The sequence below is a fragment of the Nyctereutes procyonoides genome, unplaced genomic scaffold (genome assembly GCF_905146905.1).
Source record: "Nyctereutes procyonoides isolate TBG_1078 unplaced genomic scaffold, NYPRO_anot_genome, whole genome shotgun sequence".
In the NCBI taxonomy this organism is placed as follows: Eukaryota; Metazoa; Chordata; class Mammalia; order Carnivora; family Canidae; genus Nyctereutes; species Nyctereutes procyonoides.
Window position 1 is genome coordinate 19,814,759 of NW_026575145.1, and position 22,017 is coordinate 19,836,775.

Genomic DNA, 22,017 nt, shown 5'->3' on the forward strand with positions numbered 1-22,017 from the left:
GTCACTTTTTCATTTGTAATTCTACAATGTGTTTTTCATTATGTTGTGTTCATTTCTTAGTATTACTTGTAAAAATATCTTCCTTTCACTAAGTTATGAAAATTTTGTGGGCAGAAACACAGTATCTATCCTCCTCCTACCTCAATCATCTCTATCCTAATGCCTGACATATAATGGGTGCTCACTGTATATTTATGGCAAGTAGCCTATTACCTAATATATTTATGGAAAATTCCATTGAATATTATAGGAATTTAGAGAAAGATCACTCCACTGTGATATAAGAAAGCTGAAATGTGCTTGAGAGAGAACTCCAAACAGATAGAGCAGGGACTATCTTGTATCATGCAGAAAGAGTAGACTGAACAAAAGGTCAAACCTGAAAAGGCATAATGCTTACTAAAGGAACAATGAACATCTAATCTGGCTGGACTTTAGTAATAGAAAATAAGATAAGATTTGAAAAATAGAATGAAAGGTGAAAAACTTTGCATCAGAAATGATGTTTTGAAATGTAACCAACAACAACAGCAACAAAAAACCTAAAAAAGAGAGAGAGATAGAAACTTATTTCTATCACATATAAGTGAAGTCCAAACATAGACTATCAAGAGTTATCAGTCATTCACACTCTGTGCTTCACCACCATTAATACATGCCTTCTACCTCCTGGTCCAGGTGGCATTTTTAACTCCAACCATTATGCATTTCAGTAAGCACAAAGGAATAAGGAATGAAAAGGGTACACTTTTTGTCTCTGAAGACACATCCTGGAAATTTCAAATAACTGGTCAGAATTTACTGCCAGGGCTATACCCAACTGCAAATGAGACAAAAAAAATCTTATTTCTTATTAGTAAACATGTTTCTCCCCTATTCCCAAATAGGACTCTCTCTCTCCTTACCCAATATCTTATTATATATATATTTAAATATGTATTTATTTATTTGAGAGAGAGAGACAGAGAGAGAGAGAGAGAGAGAGAGAGAGAGAGCACAATGAGGAGGGGCAGAGGGAGACAGAATCTTTTTTTTTTTTTTTTTTATGATAGGCACACACACAGAGAGAGAGAGAGGCAGAGATACAGGCAGAGGGAGAAACAGGCTCCATGCACCGGGAGCCCGAGGTGGGATTCGATCCCGGGTCTCCAGGATCGCGCCCTGGGCCAAAGGCAGGCGCCAAACCGCTGCGCCACCCAGGGATCCCCGGGAGACAGAATCTTAAGCAAACTCCATGCTTAGTGCAGAGCCAAAAATGGGGCTTGATCACACAACCCTGAGATCATAACCTGATCTGAAACTAGAAGTCAGATGCCCAAAGGAACTGTGCTACCCAAGTGCATCTCTTTACTGAAGATTTTAAATGATGAGTTGAAGCCTTCACATTTTAATAATGAGAACAATGGTGAGAGCAAACTCAGAAAATACAGATACTTTCATAAACTGACATTTTTGGGAACTGAATAAACCTGTCGGTTTGTGTCCTTAGTGTTTCAGAGAGAACTTAAGCACAGTTTCTATTTATTTAGCAATTGTTTATCAGTTATTTTTTCCTGTAAATATTAAAGTGCTCATTATATTCAGCTAAAAGAAACAAAGGAAATTTGACAAATATTGTTCTTATCTCTGCAATTATTTAACATTCTACAAAAATTTTTGCCCAGTTCCATGTGAATGGTCATTTCAGTAAATGACAGTGGAATACAGACATTTAAACACAAAGAAAGGCTGACTCCCGGGATCCCTGCGTAGCTCAGTGATTTAGCGCTTGCCTTCGGCTGAGGGCGTGATCCTGGAGTCTGGGGATCGAGTCCCACATTGGGCTACCTGCATAGAGCTTGCTTCTCCCTCTGCCTGTGTTTGTGTGTGTGTGTGTGTGTGTGTGTGTGTGTGATGAATAAATAAATAAAATCTTAAAAAAAAATAAAGGCTGACTCCCTACTTCTGTTTGTGGATTGATTTGGCTTTGTTAAATGTAAATAAGCAAAGTAATTTCTTTCAAAATAGCTTCCAGGGATCATCCTTCATTAATCTATCCAAGGCTTTTCTTGACTACATCATAAACCCAGCAGCAGGAGGTACTAACACAAAGCTCACATACCTCCCAAGTTCACCAGGGAGTACATCATCCCATTCCTCCTCATGTACAGATCCCAAGCTAGGAAATATTCTGGTTATGATACTGTTTCTTTAATTTTTAAGTACTAACTTTTAATACTAAATGAGAGAATAAGAAACAGCTCTTTAAATATTATGCATTTATAGATTTTAGAGAATTGAAGATAATAAAATAATTACAGAAAAATGATAATAGGAATTAGTTACTATAGGATATAGAATTGTATTTTTGATAGTCATATTATCTTCATATATAATTCTAATTATGAGTAAATGCAGTTATATCATGACCAAAATGAAATAAGAAATCATATTGACAACAACATTTTTTATTAAAAAGGGGGGAGTGCTTAATTAATTTCAGATATATTTTTCTAAGTATAGTGGATGAAGACACGTTAATTCTCATATACATTATCCCTAGATGTAAAGTACTTTAGGTAGAAGAAAGGAATAACAAGATTTCTAGAAGTGCATTTTGGAGCTTATGCTTTTTCATGGACTCCAGTCCAGAGAATTAATGAACTATTTGGTGTATGAGATTTCCAGAATAGGAGAAAAGTTGTCAAGTAGAGCCTCTTGGGTACTAGAAACTGGGCAAGAAAGAGTACCCATCACTGTACCCTCCAACTCTAGAGCAGAGGAGAGAATTCTAGCATCTCTCAAGTGTTAGTGAACAGAGCCAAGGAAATGGTCACATACCCTGCCTATGGACACACACTGAATTAAAAAGGTCTCTTCTCATTCAAAGATGAGTAAGGAGAAAAAACAATGACTAGAAATGTACAGAAAAAAATATTGCAGAACAGAAGAAAGAAAAGATTGTAAGAAGCTAAGGAAGAGCATAGTACAGTACTCCTTTAACTGCAATAACCAAAAGAAAAAGATGTGCATGTTATACTATATATATATATATATATATATATATATACATATACATATGACAATTCAGTAGTCTACACAGACAAAGGCAACTATTTCAATATCTTCAGGGACCAGTATAGTTTCATCAAAATTTCAAAGGGCCAATAGAGGGTAGGAAAAACTGGAAAATGGCCAATACAGACTATGTCTAAAGAGACGACACTCATCAGCACCATCTAAATGTTGTATAGGCTTATTGATATTAGATTTCTCATTTTGGAAATCTAGGGATTTTTTTAAAAGATTTACTTAATTATTTGAGAGAAGAATGATACAGAGAAAGAGAATGTGGGTGGGAGAAGTCAAAGGGAGAGAGAATCCTCAAGCAAACTCTCTGCTGAGCATAGAGCATAGAACTCCATCCCAAGACTCTGATATCATGACCTGAGCAGATATCAAGAGTTGGACGCTTAACCAATTGAACCACCCAGGTACACCTGGAAATCTGGGGATTTAAAAAAAAATGTTTTTCTTTCTTTCCTCCTTCCCTGCCTCCCTTCCTTCCTTCTTTTTCATTCTTATCATGTTGATTACCAACAAAACAAATGAATGACAACAAGAGGAAGAAAATGTTATGCAGCCAAACAAAACACAAGTATAGTCTGCATACAGAAGACAGATTGTTTTTTTCTGAGCTCTTCTTAACAGTATATAATAAAAAAAGAAACAAGAGCAGACAGTCCAGAAGATAACAAGAAATGAAGGAAATACACTATAAGTGAGCTGAGAAAACAATTTTCAATAATAAAATTAAAATTTGCAATGGGAGAATTAAAAGTCATAGCTAACATTTTAGGAAGATAAATCGCAATTGTCAGTAATGATTTGAGAAACTCTTAGATACTAAAAGAAAGAGTGGAAATAAACACAAATGGTAAGAGAAAAAAAATAGGGAAAATAGAGGGAACAGCACATGCACAGCTGGCCCAAGAATATCAGTGTACTGTAATAGTCAATAATACAATAAAATAAAAAAATTTCCCTGATCTTAAAATACTGATATATATATATATATATATATATCTGCAGATCAGTCTAGGAAATCTAATACAGAAATCAATGAACTTCCAAAAGATAAAATAATTTTAAAAGGAGAAAAAATAATCAAGGAAGCTATCATTTAAATGCTTCAAAATAAAAAAACATAAATTTGTAGACAGAAAAGATTCACAGAATGAATACCTCAAACCATGGATAAAAAAAACTCATGATAAGGATATCTCCATGATATTTCAAAACTTAAAAGCAAAGAGTTAATCCAAAAAGCTTTAAAGAGAAACAGGAAATAAAAATAGGCTTCTGCAAAAGATTAAGAGAATGATGCTATCAGCCTTTCAACAGTATCTCTGCCTTCTAGCTTTAGAGCAATTGGTTTCCAACCTAGAATTCTTGACCTAAACAAATTATCAGTGAGTAGTGAAATACAGTATGAGAAATGCAAGAGCTTAAATATATTACCTCCAATGCATGGTTATTTAGGAATCCACTGGTGAACGTTCTCCACAAAAATAAAGGAATAGATTTCAGGAGTAAGACTTTTAGTCAACCTTGACTTCTCTTTGGATATGGAGAAAGCAAAAGGCAAAAAGGGCTCCACGAAGTGGGGGGAAGACTATCTGGCTGGCCAATCCCAACCTGTATCAGTGTGGGAAATATCAGAAAGGGAGACAGAACATAAAGACTCTTAACTCTGGGAAATGAACTAGGGGTGGTGGAAGGGGAGGAGGGTGGGGGGTGGGGGTGAATGGGTGACGGGCACTGAGGGGGACACCTGACGGGATGAGCACTGGGTGTTATTCTGTATGTTGGTAAATTGAACATCAATAAAAATTAATTTATTAAAAAAAAAAAAAAGAAGAAGAAGCCAAAGAGAAACAGCAGGGGTATGGTGACCAAAGTTACCAGGAACCTCAGCAAGTGGGACCAAACGGAAGAGATCTATGAAAGAAGGCAAAGCTTCCTGTTCAGAAAAGACGGCACAAAAGAGTACAAGAGTAAGAATTCGGAAGAAAATCCTAGTTCCTCCATTACCTTCGAAACTGCCACCAGCCAACTTGCTTCACTGAGACATCCTGCGGGCTTGGTGCCAAGAACTCAAGCTGAGCACCAAAGGCCAGAAATTAGATGTATATAAGCGAATCTGTGAATATGCTTACCCAGATCAAAAGAAGAACATTCCTGTCACCGCAGAAGAGGCCAAGATTCTCACCCAGACACAGAGAAGGTTAATGATGGACAAGGGGGAAATGTCTCTGGAAAGTCTTAGAACAAAGATACCTTCTGATGGAACCTACCCTCCTGAAGTGGCTGCCCCCCTCCCCGCCCTGAGGGGTCTGATGCTCTCCTGGGGGGTGGTCAATACTGTTGTTGTGACCACTTTGGCCCCAGATTCCATGTTTGCCTCCTGGTCCAGAATTGCAGCCAGGGCTGGGAAGATGGAGACAGTGGCATCGCCACAGGAGGCCCACGGTGCCAAGTGGTGTGTGGTCCATGGGAGAAGTATGCCTGCAGATACAGAAGGTTGGGTTCACCTGCAATTTCATGCAGGACAAGCCTGGGTGCCTGAAAAGTGGGGGAGAGTATGCACCCTCTTCTTGCTCCCCGCTTGTAACTTTCCACCCCCACAGCTGGAGGACAATATGCTGTGTCCCACATGTGTTCGCAGGAATAAGGTGTTAATGAAAAGTCTCCAATGAGTTTTCGATAGCAGGAAAAGGGACACAGCTGTCATTATAATCAATGGTACAAAGATAACTACAGTCAACTCCGTGGTGACACTGATGGCCGGACTGTAGGCTGCTCACACCATCCATGCTTCCTGCTTACAGGGGCACAGGCTAGTGTATTGCAGATGTTCCCCTCCAACCTCCATGGGGCCTGTGGCTTCATGGGTTGAGGGGCAGGAGCTCTTAGATTTTAAATTGGAAGAGCATTTCAGAAATTACCATTCATTCTACTTAATAAGAAGAAAAAGTCATTCATACTACCAAACGTTTGCCCTTCTGAAATAGAAGTGACCTTAACTTCTTTTAAAGTGGGAACCTGAGCCCTGCCTGGCAGAGGGTTTGGGGTTGGGGGTGGAGTGGAAAGTACAGGTGTGCTTCCATGCTGGATTTCTCTGCAATTCCAACTTCTCCAGAGACGGCTACACCTTCTTAGGTTCGTGACTTCAGGCTGTTGAGTATTTTAAACCAAAGGGAAAGCTGCTATTCTTTCCCACTCCCGAAAACATACTCTTAATATAGAAAACATTTTTTGATGTTTTCTTAATAACCTGAGACCTCTATGGTATGTCTCTGGGATAATAATATGGAACACTTTGCGGGTATTATTTCTACTTGTAACTATCTTGTGTGTTTTACTGCTTAAAAATATTTAAGGGTACTTCTGAATCATAAATTCATAATGTATTAGATTTTAAATTGTATATAAAATCATCTATTGTATTTAGGAGGCCATACACATTGTGGGCAAATTCTTAATATTCTTAACTCAGGATTGAGCTAAAAATCATGATTTTCTTTGGCATGATTCTTTTTTAAACCACTCAAATGAAGTATGAGTAACATTTTTTTAAAAAGCTATACATTTAATGTATATAATTTGATGAGTTTGATTCATTTAGAATTTTTTGTGTCCTTCCTAAATTTATAGTCCTGCGGTTCTTAGAAAATATTTCTTTTTCACTTGTGTTCTTATGGCAGATTCTGACATTGTTTTATTGTTGTGGATTTGGAGATTATGAAAACTTTTTCCCCCTCTAATGTACTGGAAGGAGTAGTAGAGTTAGAAAGTTAGTAACCATTAGGATATGGACAGATTTGGGCAAGAATCCTCAATAAATGTTAAAAATGTTAAATGTTAAAAAAATAATAATAAAATAAAGGAATAAATCAAAAAAGAGAAAGAAATATTACACAGGAAACAGCGACCTGTTTCCTTTATCAAATGAAACCTTCAAGATCATGCTTGTGCAGTGCATCTTAAAGTAGATCAACCAGATTAGAGCACATCAAAATTTACAGCAATATTTCCATATAGTCAAAATTGACAGAATTCCTTATATTTTTAATGCATTAAGAAAATATTTACACAAATTGAGGAGAGATTAGGGACAAATCCATGACAAGTCCATTGAAAAAAAACTAAATAAGTAAGCATATAAGCAAAAAAGGCAATTTGTACCCCAGGAAGATGAAAAAAGTCCTGAAAGAAAGGAAAACTAATTATAGCATTTTATGTAGCTTTAAATGAGTTTATGAAATCATAATAAACAATATTGAAATAACTAGAAGATGGGAATTGTATGTGTTTTGGTTATAATGAGGGATGAAAAAAGTACATCAACATCTTCCATATTAAATAGATAACCTCTAAACCTAAGATATCCAGGCTATCAGCACATTATTTAGGGATGTAAGTGGTTTCTGTCAAAGAAAGAGATAAAAGAACTAAAATTAAAACTGGCCTATTGGGGTGCCTGGCTGACTCAGTTGGTGGAGCACATAACTCTTGACCTTAGGTTTGTGAATTAGAGCCCCATGTGTGGCACAGAGTTTACTTAAAATAAAATAAAAATTTTTAATCGGCCTATTAAAATGGGCACATACAGGTAAAGTACTGTTTCACAATAAAAATATAGAGAATATATCTAAAAAAATGAAGGATAATTAGACTCAAGATTTTCTTTGAAACATTCTGACAGAATGCAATATAATACTACTCCAAGAAATGTTTAGTGCAAAAGGATAGGATCCAAGCATTTTTATGCCCAATCCAGTAATCCTTTTTTTTTTTTTTATGAGTTAAGGAAACTTTTAGAGACATGCTCATGTAGGCAAGGACTCATAAAATAAATCACATATTTTTTCCCTTGCAAAAACTAAGAGTATTCTTGTCAGCCAACTAAGAGATAAATCAAAAGAAAAAATTCCTCTTCTGGGTAAGATGGACTAACATAGACAAGATTTACCCTCTACAAAAAACCACCAAAGAATTGGACAAAATAAATGAAACAGTGGTTTGCAAGACACTGTATATTAGGCAACAAAAGGCAGTAATAATGAAAGACAGAAAACAAATGTGATGTGCCCTTTGATTTGCAAAGCTTGCTGCCTTGAAAGACTTCTAAGAGAGTACTCAGGAAGGGGAAACCAGGTAGAGCCTAGCATGCTTCCTGAGTTGAAGAAACATAACTAAAGAGTCCAGGGAAACTAAGGCAGATATAATTCACAGAGAAGATTACTAGAAAAGATTCTTCTGCATACAGAATGATGGAGATCTGCACTGGCTAGGTACTCTTCAAGTGTTTAGCAGATCAGTGGATATGTGGGAGGAAACAGTATGAGGCTAGAGAAAGCACCCAAAAGAATTAGAAATAACAGTACCCAGTGCCCACTCAGTCACAGCAATGATGTTTGTCTCCACTACCCAATTTTGAAAACCTTATAAATCAGAGGTCATTGGATAAACTATCCAGAAGAGTCCTGACACCATAGAGGGGAATAATTAGCATTAGAATAAACACTGGTTTGGTCTTGCCCAACAAATCTTTTTTTTTTTTTTTATTTTTTATTTATGATAGTCACAGAGAGAGAGAGAGAGAGAGAGAGAGAGAGAGAGAGAGGCAGAGACACGGGCAAAGGGAGAAGCAGACTCCATGCACCGGGAGCCCGATGTGGGACTCCATCCCGGGTCTCCAGGATCACGCCCTGGGCCAAAGGCAGGCGCCAAACCATTGCGCCACCCAGGGATCCCTTGCCCAACAAATCTTAAAACCAAAACTCAAAAGTATAATATTATTTACAAGTACCTTAACTGTACTCAAGAATCTTAATTTCAAAACAAAAATATCCAGCATTCTAAAGTTAAACATCAGAATATCTGGCATCCAGTCAAGAATAACCAGGCATTCTAAATGACAAGAAACTATATCACAAGGAGATAAAATAGCCAATAAAAACAAACCCAAAAATGATACAAAAGTTAGATATAGCAGATGAAGACATTAAAACAGCCTATTGTAACTGCATTCTATGATCTAATAGTTAAGGTGAAGTATGGGAAATGGAATAAAATATAAAAATAAAACATCTAGAGATGAACAATTGGTATTAAAAATAAAGTGCCATGGATAAACATTCCCCAAAAGGGATTGTGAACTTGAAGACATAGTAATAGACACTGTTATCAATAATTATATATGATAATAAATATACTATTAATTACTTATAAATGTATTATTTATTAATATAAATATATATTTAAAATGTAACAATATATGGCAAATTTAATATATGTGATAAATAAATATTTGAACAAAAAATAACCAAAATCTTTCCAAATTAAAATAAAACAAAAATGCAAACACAACATATCAAAATTAATTAAGAAGAGAGAAATACTAACACATGGATGAACCTTGAAAACATAATTCTAAGTAGAATAAACCAATCACTAAAGTGCATATTGTATGAGGTTTCTAGGATAGCCAAAGACATGGAGACAAAAAATAGAATGGTGTCTGCCAGGTGTTGGAAGAAAGGGGGAAGGAAATTTACTGTTTATTGGTTACAGAATTTCAGTTGAAGAAGGTAAAAATATTCTAGAAAAAAATTCTGATGATGGTTGCACAACAATGTGAATGTGCTTCTTGTTAAAAAACTATACATCTAAAAATGGTTAAAAATGCTAATTTTATATCATGTATGTTTTACCAGAATAAAAAAAAAAGGAATCTTAAAAGCAGAGAAACGAACAGAAGAACCAAGATATAGATGGCAGCAGATTTCTTGCTAAAACAATCTAATCAAGAATACAGAGTGACACCTCAAAATACTGAAACAATTCTATACTCAACAATAAAAAATTCAAAATAAGTTAAAAAAATATTTTTCAGCCATATGAAAGGTAAACTAATTCGTCTCAAAGAGACTCACCTGACAAGAAAGACCTTCAAGTGAAGGAAAATAACAGATTAAAAAGAAGGATCTACATAGAAGAATGAAGAGCCCTGAAAATGGCAACTGCAAGGTAAATATAGAAAAATTTTATTACTTAAATATCTTTAAAACATCACTGATTCCTAAAACATTAACATGTGGCATGGATCTCATAAAATAGGTCAAGCACAATGTATGATAGTATCATAGTGACCAGAAGGGGCAGAAATAGAAATTTATTCTTGTAGGACTCTTATATGACCTAGGAAGTGATACAGTATTGGAAGCTATTCTGTGATAAGCTTAAAGATATGTTCTCTAAACCCTAAAGCAATCACTAAAGTAACAAAAAGTCATATTTAATAAGCCAACAAAGAAGACAAAATAAAATCATAAAAAGTTCTCAACCAAAAAGAAGGGAAAGAAGAAACAAAGTAAATAAGTGATACAAGTATAAAATTAGCAAGATCATAATAGACTTAAGCCCATCTGTATGAATTATCAAATAAATAAATACAAATGAGCTAAATATCCAATAGAAGGCAAAGAGTGTCAGAATGGCTAAAAAAAGTATAAACTCAACTCTATATTGACAACCAAAAACCCATAAAACATATGAAGAGACAAATAGGTTAAAAAGTTAAAGGTTATACATGACATACCTTGTATATTAGCTTTCTAAGGCTGTCATAATAAAGTGCTACAGACTGAATGGCTTACACAAGACAAATGTATTTTCTCACAGTTCTGTAGGTTAGCAGTCCAAGATTCAGGTGTTGTTAGAGTTGGTTTCTTCTGAGATTTTTCTCCTTACCTTATAGATGGCCATCTTCTCCCTTGTATCTTCACATGGTCTTACTTCTGTACCCGTTTGTGTCCAAATTTCCTCTTCTTACATGAACACCAGTCATACTGAATTAGAGTCCACTTTAATTACCTCATTTTAATTTAATTACTTCTTGAAACGCCCTGTCTCCAAATTAAGTCATGTTCTGAGTTACTGGGATTCGGAATTTTATTTTTTTTAATTTTTATTTATTTATGATAGTCACAGAGAGAGAGAGAGAGAGAGAGAGAGAGAGAGAGAGAGGCAGAGACATAGGCAGAGGGAGAAGCAGGCTCCATGCATCAAGAGCCCGACGTGGGATTCGATCCCGGGTCTCCAGGATCGTGCCCTGGGCCAAAGGCAGGCGCTAAATCGCTGCGCCACCCAGGGATCCCGGATTTGGAATTTTAGCATGTGAATTTGAGAGAAGGTGTTGAATGTAAAATATTAATTTATAATTCAGCCCATAACACCTAGCTATTACTAATGAAAAAAGCCAGAGTAGCTATATTAATAGCAAACTCGGTAAGTTTCAGAGCTAAGAATATTATCAGATATAAAAAGGAGCATTTCATAATAAAAAGGAGATAACTGCTAAGATGACAAAAGAATTATAAACTTATGTATCTAATAACAAAAATCTCAAAAGCATGAAGCAAAACCTGATAAACTATAAGGAGGAATAGACACACCCACAATTATAACTGGTTATTTCTACACCTCTCTCTCAAGAGTTGATAAAGCAAAGAGACTTAAAATCAGTAAGAATACAGAAGACTTGAATAGCACTATGAACCAAAGTGAACTAATTGACAGTTATAAAACACAACACAACAGTAGCAAAACACAGTATCTATTCAAGTGTGTATCAAACAAATGTACAACTAGATCATATCTGGGGCAAAAACAAGTCTCAGCTTAAACAGATTGAAGTAACAAAAGTCTCTGGCAAACCCATAGCTAAATAACCCACTTTTATATAACCTATGTGTCAAAGAGGAACTCTAAAGTAAATAAATGTACTCAAATGAATAAAAATAAAAATTGAGCATATAAAATCTCTGCAATGGCAATAAATCAGTACTTGAGGAGAAATTTTATAGCAATTAATGTCTATATTTAAATAGAAGAAATAGCTCAAATAAATGACCGCAACTAGAAAAATAAAGGCAAATAAAACCAAAGAATTTAAAAGTATTTGGCATATTTTAAAATATGTGGTTTATAATAGTGAACTGGATCATTGTTAAAAACTAATATACCACTCAGTGGAAGAAATTATTTCTTCCTAGGATACCTTTTCCGTGTTATTATCCATCTAGGACCTGGAGATATTGTGCCAATTATGCCTAAATTACTTTATACAGAATTACCATTTTCATATTAAAATATGTAGATAAAATGATTAAAGAAATATACCAACATATATATGCATGCTATCACTGGGAATTGGAATTCTAAGTGATCAGTGTTTTACTTTGCACCTTTCTTTATTTTACATATATTCCCAAGTGAACATGCATTGCTTTATAATAAGAAATCTATTTTTAATAGGGTCATATAATTTTGTAAATTCCATATAATCATCATTATATAACACTTCTAGGAACATTGCCAAGACATTAACTAATATCTCTAAGAGTTGAAAATATGGAAGATAATTTTCTTCTTTAAACTTTCCTAAATTTTCCACACTTTTTATAATGAGTTATATAAATGTTTAAATAAACAATTTTCTTTAGAAAACTCTAAAAGATATGTATTAAAATCAAACAAGAATAAAATTTTGCTAAAGAAAATCTATAGAATCAATTTTAGAATCATAATACATTTAAAATTTTCTCTTAGGAGGACTAAATATTAGTTTAGCCAGAACTTATGCCTTTACTTTAAACATCCAATTATTGATAGTACCTAACTCCTTGATTCCAAAAACAAAAAGTAGTAGATAATAACTCACATAAAATTCTCTAATGGTATTGAATGGCTAGACTAAAAACCAAAAGCTTAAATATTTTAACTAATATTTAAATATTAATATTTAATATTAATATAAAATTTAATATATATTTTTTGATAGAAAGAAGTAGCATGATTTTATTGAAATGTTTTAGTACAGTGGTGGATGATCTTAAAATCGTATATTCTAAACCAATACAAGCACTGCAAATGATACATTCCTGAATCTAAGGGACATCTAAACAAAGGCAAGTTCTAGTATGAATTATCTGCAGGTTGATTAATATCATTTAAGTTGGAGGACGAGCAGCTTTGGTACGCGTGTACTTCTCTGGCTCCCCTTTTCGGCTAGATATCCGTGAGTCCAGCCCCATTCGGCAGAGATGGACAGAACCCATACACTGGGTGGTTTCCCTGAATGCTGGCATACCAGGGGCAAGGGATACGCAAGTTCTGCGGTCGGGCCGCTCCTGAGGCCACCCGCATCATCTTTCTGGAGCTGAAACCATCAAATGGTTGAGGTCTACATCGCCCCCGTGTATGGCCTAGTCGAATTAGTGAATATAGCAGAACTACTTGAAAACAAAAAGTGAGGCCAAAAGAGAGAAAAAGTCAGTTAATTCGATAATGACAATGCAGATTTTTATCTGAGGATGATTTTAAAACTAGCTCTGTATCTTAGACTCAATCTGAGATGTACATCAAAGAAGGATAATTTTGCAGGAAACGTCTTTGAAAACTCAATACCACAGATCTTGAATTGACTGTAAAAATAAGGTAACTTAGGATTATTATATGAAAAATTACAAGAGAAGCATTCTGGCTTGGTTTCTAAGTCTTCAATGTGAATTTCTAAAATAATCACGAAGGATCCATATACGAAAATACATTTCCCCTAGTTTGGTCCTCATACTTTATTGATGAAACCAGTCTCAGGAGTCAGAGGGCAGGAAAATTAGCGTCATCTCTTGATTTGTTTTGTTTAATAAATCCCACATATGAGTGAAATCATATGGTATCTGTCTTTCTCTGACTTATTTCACTTAGCATTATACTCTGTAGTTACAAATAGCAATATTTCATTCTTTTTATGGCTGAATAATATTCCATTATATATCTATCTCTCTTCTTTATACCTTCATCTATTGATGGAGACTTGGGCTGCTTCCATAATTTGGCTGTTATAAAGAATATTGCAGTGAACATAGGGGTGCACATATCCTTTTGAATTAGAGTTTTTTATTTGGGGAGTAAATTCCCAGTAGTGTAATTCCTGGAAGGTAGGGTACCTCTATTTTTAACTTTTTAAGAAAACTCCATACTGTTTTCCATGGTGGTTGCACCATTTGCATTCCCACCAAAAGTGCACAAGGGTTACTTTTTCTCCACATTCTCACCAACACTTGTCGTTTCTTGTGGGTTTTCTTTAAATTATTATTTTATTATTATTTTATTATTTTTATTTTATTTTATTTTAGTTTAGTTTAGTTTAGTTTCTTGTGTTTTTTATTTTATCCATTCTGACAGGTGTGAGGTGATATCTCATTGCAGTTTGGATTTGATTTCCCTGATGATGATGAGTGATGTTGAACACCTTTTCATGTCTGTTGGCCATCTATATGTATTCTTTGGAGAAATGTCTGTTTATGCTTTCTGCCCATTTTTAGTTGGATTATTTGTATTTGGGGTGTTGAGTTTTATAAGTTCTCCTTTGGATACTACCCTTTATTGGATATGTCATTTGCAAATACCTTCTCTCATTCTATAGGTTGTCTTTTAGATTTATTGGTTTCCAGCACTGTGCATAAGCTTTCTGTTTTGATGTAGTCCAATAGTTTATTTTTGCTTTTGTTTGCTCTACCTGTTCTACTGGGGGTTTTTTGTTTGTTTTACTCTGCTCTTTTAGTTTCTCTTTCACTTATTTCTTCTCTAGTCTATATTCTTTTTTCTTCTACTGGATTTAGGGTTTTGCTTGTTCTCTTTCTAGCACCTTTAGGACTAAGGTTAAATTGTTTATTTGGGATTTTTATTGTGTCTTGAGGTAGGTCGTATTGCTATAAATTCCCCTCTCTGAACTGCTTTTCCTGCATCTCAGAGGTTTTAACTACAATGTTTTCATTTCATTTGTTTCCATGTATTTTTTTATTTCTTCTTTTATTTATTACTTGGCCCATTTATTGTTTAGTAGCATGTTATTTAACTTCTATGTATTTGTAGTCTTCCCAGACTTTTTCTGGTGGTTGATTTCTAATTTCTTAGCACTGGGGACAGAAAAGATGCATGGGATAGTTTGGATCTTTTTTTTTAATTTGTTGATACTTGCTTTGTAGCCTAATATGTGATCTATTCTGAAGAATGTTCCATGAAAAGAATGTGTATTCTCCTGATTCTGTTTTAGAATGAAATGTTCTGAATATACCTGTTAAATTCATCTGGTACAGTGTACCACTCAAAGCCATGTCTCCTTGTTGATTTTTTGTTTGGATGATCTGTCCATTGATGTAAATGGGTTGTTAATGCCCCTTACTATTAATGTATCACTATAAATTACTTCCTTTATGCTTGTTTTTAACTGTTTTAAATATCTGGGTGCTCCCAAATGGGTGCATAAATATTTACAACTGTTCAATCACCCTGTTATACTGCCCCTTAATGATTATATATGACCTTCTTTGTCTCGTTATAGTTTTTTCTTTTAAAGTCTATTTTGTCCAATACAAGTATTGCTACCCTGACTTTCTTTCTATATCTATTTGCATGATAAATGCTTTTCCATCCCCTCACTTTCAATCTGCATGTGTCTTTAGGTCTGAAACGAGTCTCCTGTAGGCAGCCTACAGATGGCTCTTGGATTTTTTTATCCATTCCATCACCCAAGGTCTTTTGATTGAAGCATTTTGCCCATTTATATTCAAAGTAATTATTGACATGTATGTATTTACTGCCATTTTGTTACTTGTTTCATGGTTGTTTTTGAAGTTTTTCTCCATTCCTTTCTTCTCTTGCTCTATCCTCTCATGATTAATTGGTTTTCTTTAGTAATATGCTTGTATTCCTTTCTCTTTATTTTTTGTATGTGTATTACTGGTTTTTCATTTGTGGCTACTATTGTTTATATATAATATCTTCTATTTATAGCAGTCTCTATTAAGTTGATGATCGCTTAAGTTTGAGACCATTCTTTACTCTTCTCCTTGCCATGTTTTAAGTATATGGTATTATACTTTACATCCTTTTATTCTGTGAATACTTTGACTGATTTTTATAGACATACTTAATGTTATTGCTTTTGTGCTTCCTACTTTTCTTACTCCTGTTTATGATCTTTCCTTTCCACTCAGAGTCCTTTTTAACTTCCTCCTTAGTGTTGATGAATTCTTTTCATATTTTTTCATCTGGGAAACTCTTTATCTCTCCTATTCTGATTGATAGCCTTGCTTAATAGAGTATTCTTGGTTGCAGGTTTTGTTGTTGTTTTCTTTCAGTACTATGAATATATCACACTACTCTCTTCTGGCTTATAAAGTACTGAAAAATCAGCTAATAAACTTACGGGGTTTCTCTTGTATGTAATTGATTTTTTTTCTCTCTTGCTGCTTTTAAAATTCTCTCTATATCACCACTTTTGGCCATCTTAATTATTATGTGTTTTTGGTTCACCTTTCTGGGTTGATTTTGTTTGGGGTTCTCTGTGCCTCCTGGATTAGGATTTCTGTTTCCTCCCCAAGATTCAGGAAGTTTTCACCTATTATTTCTTCAAATACATTTTCTGCCCCCTTTTCTTTATCTCCTTCTGAGATCCCTGTAATGCAAATGTGTAAACTTGATTGTGTCACTGAGTTCCCTAAGTCTATTCTCATTTTTCATGTTTTTGTTTCTCTCCCTTGCTAAGCTTGATTACTTTCCATTACTCTGTCCCCAAGGTCACTGATTCATTCTTCTGCTTCTTATAGTCTATTATTTATTATATCTAGTGTATTTTTAATTTCATGTGTTGTATTCTTAATGTTGGATTGATTGCATCTTATCTCATTGTTAAGGGTCTCACTGACATCTTCCATTCTTTTCTTAAATCCAGTGAATATCTTTATGATCATTACTTTAAACTCTCTATCAGGCATTTTCATTTTGCTTAGGTCTCTTGCTACAATTTTTTTGTGTTCTTTCATTTGGGACATTTTCCTCTGTCTCCTCATTTTGTCTAGCCCTCTGTGTCTGTTTCTTTGTGTTAGGAAAGACAGCTTTGTCTCTTGCACTTGAAACTAATGACCTTATGAAGAGATCCTGTAGTGCACTGCCACGTGGTGTCACCTACTCATCAGATCCTGGAATTTCAAAAATTCCCCCGTTTGTGATGTGTTTGCCCTACTAGCATGTCTCACCAGCTTTTTCTCTCAGTCTGGTTGATTACAATGCCTGTCATATGCAGTATTTGGACCCTGTGTTAGTGGGCCTGTCTTTGAATGTGTTGAGTTGAATCAGACCAGGTGTTTGCCAGAGATGCCGTACTACTAAACTGCAGAGTGCTTTCTCTATGCTGTCCCCTAAGAAACTAGAAACTAAGAAACTCTAAGAAACTCTAGTTGATGGGCAGGGCCTGCAGTCAGACCAGTTGTCTGCTTCTAGCCCACTGCTAGGACATCCCTCTGACTGGTGCATATGACATCTTTCCTTCTCTCTAGGACAGGAGTCAGTTTGGAATAGTGCTGGCCAATGTAGGGGCTGCTTGCACACTATTAGGCCTAAGGCACTGCTCTATATGGCCTCTGGCCAAAAGTGTATTGGAGAGGGTGGATTTGCCAAAGCACAGCTCAAGGGGACAGTGCAGTCCTCTGGTGATGCTAGCAAGCTTTTTGTGCTGCTATTCCTCCATGGGAGGGGACTCTCAGCACAGGAACTGAGTCAGGCTGTCTAGAGGGGTGGATTGGAGGAAGTACCTGTGAGGTGGGGTTGGGAGAAGGTTGGTAGTGCTAGCAAGTTAGTCCTGCAGGTGGCCCTGTGCTTATACTGGGGGTAGGGGAGGTAAATGGTGCCTGCTGGTTCATTTGTTCCTGAAGAAGTTCTCCAGCAATTTGTGCTCCTCAGGCATGCACTCTGAGATTAGTAAATAACTCTCCCTCTTATATGCCCCAGGTGCCTGTCAAACTGCTGCTCCAATGCTGTATCTCCATGGGCTGTTTATTGTACTGTTTCTGTAAGAGGGGACTCGGGTCCTCTCCTTCATCAGTTCTCCCAGAGCCAAGCCCACTGATTTTTTGAAATTCCAGGTTTTAAGTCCTGCTGGTTGTAGGAACCCATACAATTTGGTTCCCCTGGGTGTAAAAAAACAAATGTTATAGAGATTTGTCTTTCCTCTGTGGGCTTCTGGTGTGGGGGTCTGTTTTTCTCCTGTTTCCATACATGTGGCATCCCTTCTTCCCAAGGACAGTCCAACAAGTCTGTTTAGTTCCCAACCATGTCTCTGCTAATCCTAACTCTTCAATGTGGTCTCTTCTCTAACTTTAGTTGCAGAGTTTACTCTGCCAGTCTTTGGGTTGTTTTCTGGGTTGTTTATACTGATGTGTTATCTAGTTGTATCTATAGGACCAGGGGAGCGTAGGGTCTTCCTACTCCACCATCTTCCCCTGAAGTCTGAGCTTTTCATTTCGCTTATTTCATTTTTCATTTCTAAAATTTCCATTTGGTACTTCTTTTCTGTATCTTTTTTTTTTCTCTCTTTTTTTTAAAGATTTATTTATTTATTTATGATAGAGAGAGAGAGAGGCAGAGACACAGGAGGAGGGAGAAACAGGCTCCACGCCAGGAGCCCGATGCAGGACTCGATTCCAGGACCCCAGGATAGCGCCCCAGGCCAAAGGCAGGCGCCAAACTGCTGAGCCACCCAGGGATCCCCTGTATCTTTTCTTTCAATGTTGAAACTTCTTATTTCTTTGCTTAGGCTTTCTATTTTTTCATTTGTGTCTAGAGTTTTCATTTGCTCCTTAATGCATTTTTATCATTGGCTTCTTTAAAATCTTTGTCAGGTAGGGATCCCTGGGTGGCGCAGCGGTTTAGCGCCTGCCTTTGGCCCAGGGCACGATCCTGGAGACCCGGGATCGAGTCCCACGTCGGGCTCCTGGTGCATGGAGCCTGCTTCTCCCTCTGCCTGTGTCTCTGCCTCTCTCTCTCTCACTGTGTGCCTATCATAAATAAAAATTAAAAAAAAATAAAAAATAAAAAAAAAATAAAATCTTTGTCAGGTAATTCTAACATCTCTAACTTCTCAGCATTGGTGTCTATTGATTACCTTTTTTTCATCCAGTCTGAGATGTTCCTGATTCTTGCTACAATTCTAATTTTTTTTTTAACTAAAGCCTAAACATTTTAGTGTTCTGAGACTCTCTTAGTTAAATCTTACAAACTGATTTTCTTGTATACCACTTTCATTGGCAAAGTCAAGGAGGCATCTGACTAGGGCCAGGTAGAGACTGAAGTCCAATTTTTCCACTCCACTTCATTGACACCTGAAGGAACAGTGTTCCTCTTTCCTGGTAGAAAAGATTGTATTTTCATCCCCCCGAGTCATCTCCATTGACTCCATGGTGGAGATGGCCCTGTTAGTGCTGGGTGATGGTATAAGTTTAACTCACTATTAGACCTCCTCTGAGCCTACCTGAGTGAGGTCACCTTTATAGTGTAGGATGTTGTGTATATCCAGGTTCATCATCTCAACTCTCTGTTGATACTATGGGGGAGTCTCATTACTCGCCATCAAGAATGAATAACCCATATCCCTCTTGACCTTTACTGACACGACCTAGGTGGGCTGTTTCTTTAAAAGCTTCATGAGAAAAGAGGTCTAGGCTCCCACCTGGCCTTTGTCAGCATGGGGTTGGGGAGGATGAGACCATAGTTTTTCCAGGGGTTTAACTGGAGTAGAGCAGATATTATCTAAAACTTTGTCTTTCTAGGCTGTCTGTTTCATGGGCCTTTGGCTAGATGAACAAGCTTTTGTTGGGGCTTTTTTTTTTTTTTTTTTGTCAGCTCCTTCTGTTCCAGGTCTGGGAATATATGAGGCAAAAGAAAACAGAGAACTCATGCTGGATCTCAAGTTCCCTAGCCAGTCTTCCTTCTTCTCACCACCCTCAGTATCTTACAGTTCTGTTTGTTTGTTTGAAAATATAATGTTCAACATTTTCAGTTTTACTTATGGGAGTAATAGTAAGAACTATTGAAGAATTCCATCTTTTTTTTTAAAGATTTTGTGTATTTATTCATGAAAGACACACACACACAGAGAAAGGGAGAGAGGCAGAGACACAGGCAGAGGGAGAAGCAGGCTCCATGCAAGGAGCCCGATACAGGACTCGATTCTGGGACTCCAGGATCTCACCCTGGGCTGAGGCAGCGCTAAGCCGTTGAGCCCCTAGGCTGGCCATATTCCATCTTCCAAAGCAGAATTTTTTTTTTATATATTTCACTATATTTCACTATATACCTTTTCATCATCTAATTTCTATTTAAGAACTCTTCGGTTGTGTCTTTTACTTATTCTCTTTTGTTGACTAATAAGAAGAAGGCTGATGACAATGTTAAAATTAATAATAAATATTAATACTCAATACATTCCAGTGCAACCCATGTCTTACACCCTGAGAATATGCTATAATAAAAATATTTACTAAAGCTTATAGAGGTCTGGTGCCACTAGTTGATTTTATTCAGGTAAACTGTAAAAGCTGGATCCACACTGAGTTTCTGGAGTGAAGAGTTAATATGATACTGAAATTCCTTAGTGTTTTTACAAATCAATATTCTATTACATATACAAATATGTGAAGGTCCATTATGTATTCTCTCTGTATTTGTGTGATAGAGAATTTCCATAATAAAAAGAAAAAATTCTGTCAACAGAAAATGAACATAGATGTTTCTTTGACTAATAACCCTGTAAATCCAATACCAGAGAAGCTTAATGTCTAGAAAAAATTTCAGTGAACTCTGTCACAACATCAGGCAACAATCCAACTTTTTGTTATTATAATTTCTCTTCATTGCCTCTCATATTTTATGTATTTAAAATGTATTCTACTCATGGTTTACTCTTAATGTGTTTGCTATTGGAAAATAGAATAAAAAAACAGAAAATGTCCTACTTAAATGATATAAAACTCTCTACAACATAAATTTAACTGAGGGTGCATGAGAATAGTTTTTCCCTCCTGTTTTTCTATCAACTTCTTTTTTATTCATTACAATATAGTGTTGAAACTTTTTTCCAGAACTGAGAACATTGACTTAAAAGTATATATAGCTGCCCTTGTCCCAAAGTTTTCTTCTGTTCTACTTCTGCTAATCTATTATTTGTTTTTTCCTGTAATATTGTTAGGTTTTAAGGTCTTTAGTTATCAAGAGATAGCATTGTGGAATTGTGTTCTAGCATTTGTGGAATGCTCACTATCTTCTAGGTTCAAAGCTTTATAAACATATCAACTCATTTAATCAGAATATTATCTTTATTTCAAAAATGATGAAAGAGACTTAAAGAAGTTATATAACTTGTCTGACATAAGAAAGCTAATCCGTGAACAAGCTGGGAAATTGTCAGGCAATTTCCATCTAGGCACTCAATAAAAATAATGAATAAATGAATCAAGCCTGCTAACTCAAAAGTTACATGCTGTCCTTCAATCCTCTGTGAGAGCTGAATCACAAGATATGTTGATAGTATCAATGGAACCATAATACAATGAATAGAAATTATAAATACACAATGAAATACACAAACTCCTAGACTGGATATCTTACCTAGTATTCTCCATCCACTCCAATTCTACACCAAGGTATATCTGCACCAATGTATGGCTCTTCCCCTTTTCCAACTTCTTCAAGGAAAAAGATTTTTCTTCAGTGCCAGAAGTGAACAGCAGGAAGACATTTTAGAACCACATTTTCCATCTCCAGCAGATCAGTTCAGTGTCACTAAACACATGTTCTCTGATAGAATTTTAAAAGTGACTTTTAAAAATTATCTTTAACACAATCCTTTTTAAGTTATAAATGTGAGGCCTAAAGAGACTTTGATTATGAGCTTAAGGTTAGTATGTAGCCAAAACTATAGCAATAGATTTTTTTAATCTCAAGGAGGTAATCTTTGCACAATGCTGTAACACCTTTACAAATAAAAAATCTGGGAAAGTGAACTTTTAGAGGTAAAAAATTCTGTACATTCAGAGCTTCCTTGTCGTTGAGTAACATAAACAACATTTG

General features: G+C 35.8%; 1 protein-coding gene across 1 annotated transcript in view; it reads left to right on the forward strand.

The window, feature by feature from the left end:
- Positions 1–5,738, forward strand: part of LOC129499390 (developmental pluripotency-associated protein 4-like) — a 66,600-nt gene extending 60,862 nt beyond the window's left edge. Inside the window, 1 exon segment of the mRNA XM_055309055.1 lies at positions 4,941–5,738. Coding sequence (XP_055165030.1) covers positions 4,941–5,738 — 798 coding nt within the window.
- Positions 5,739–22,017: the final 16,279 nt, after the last annotated feature.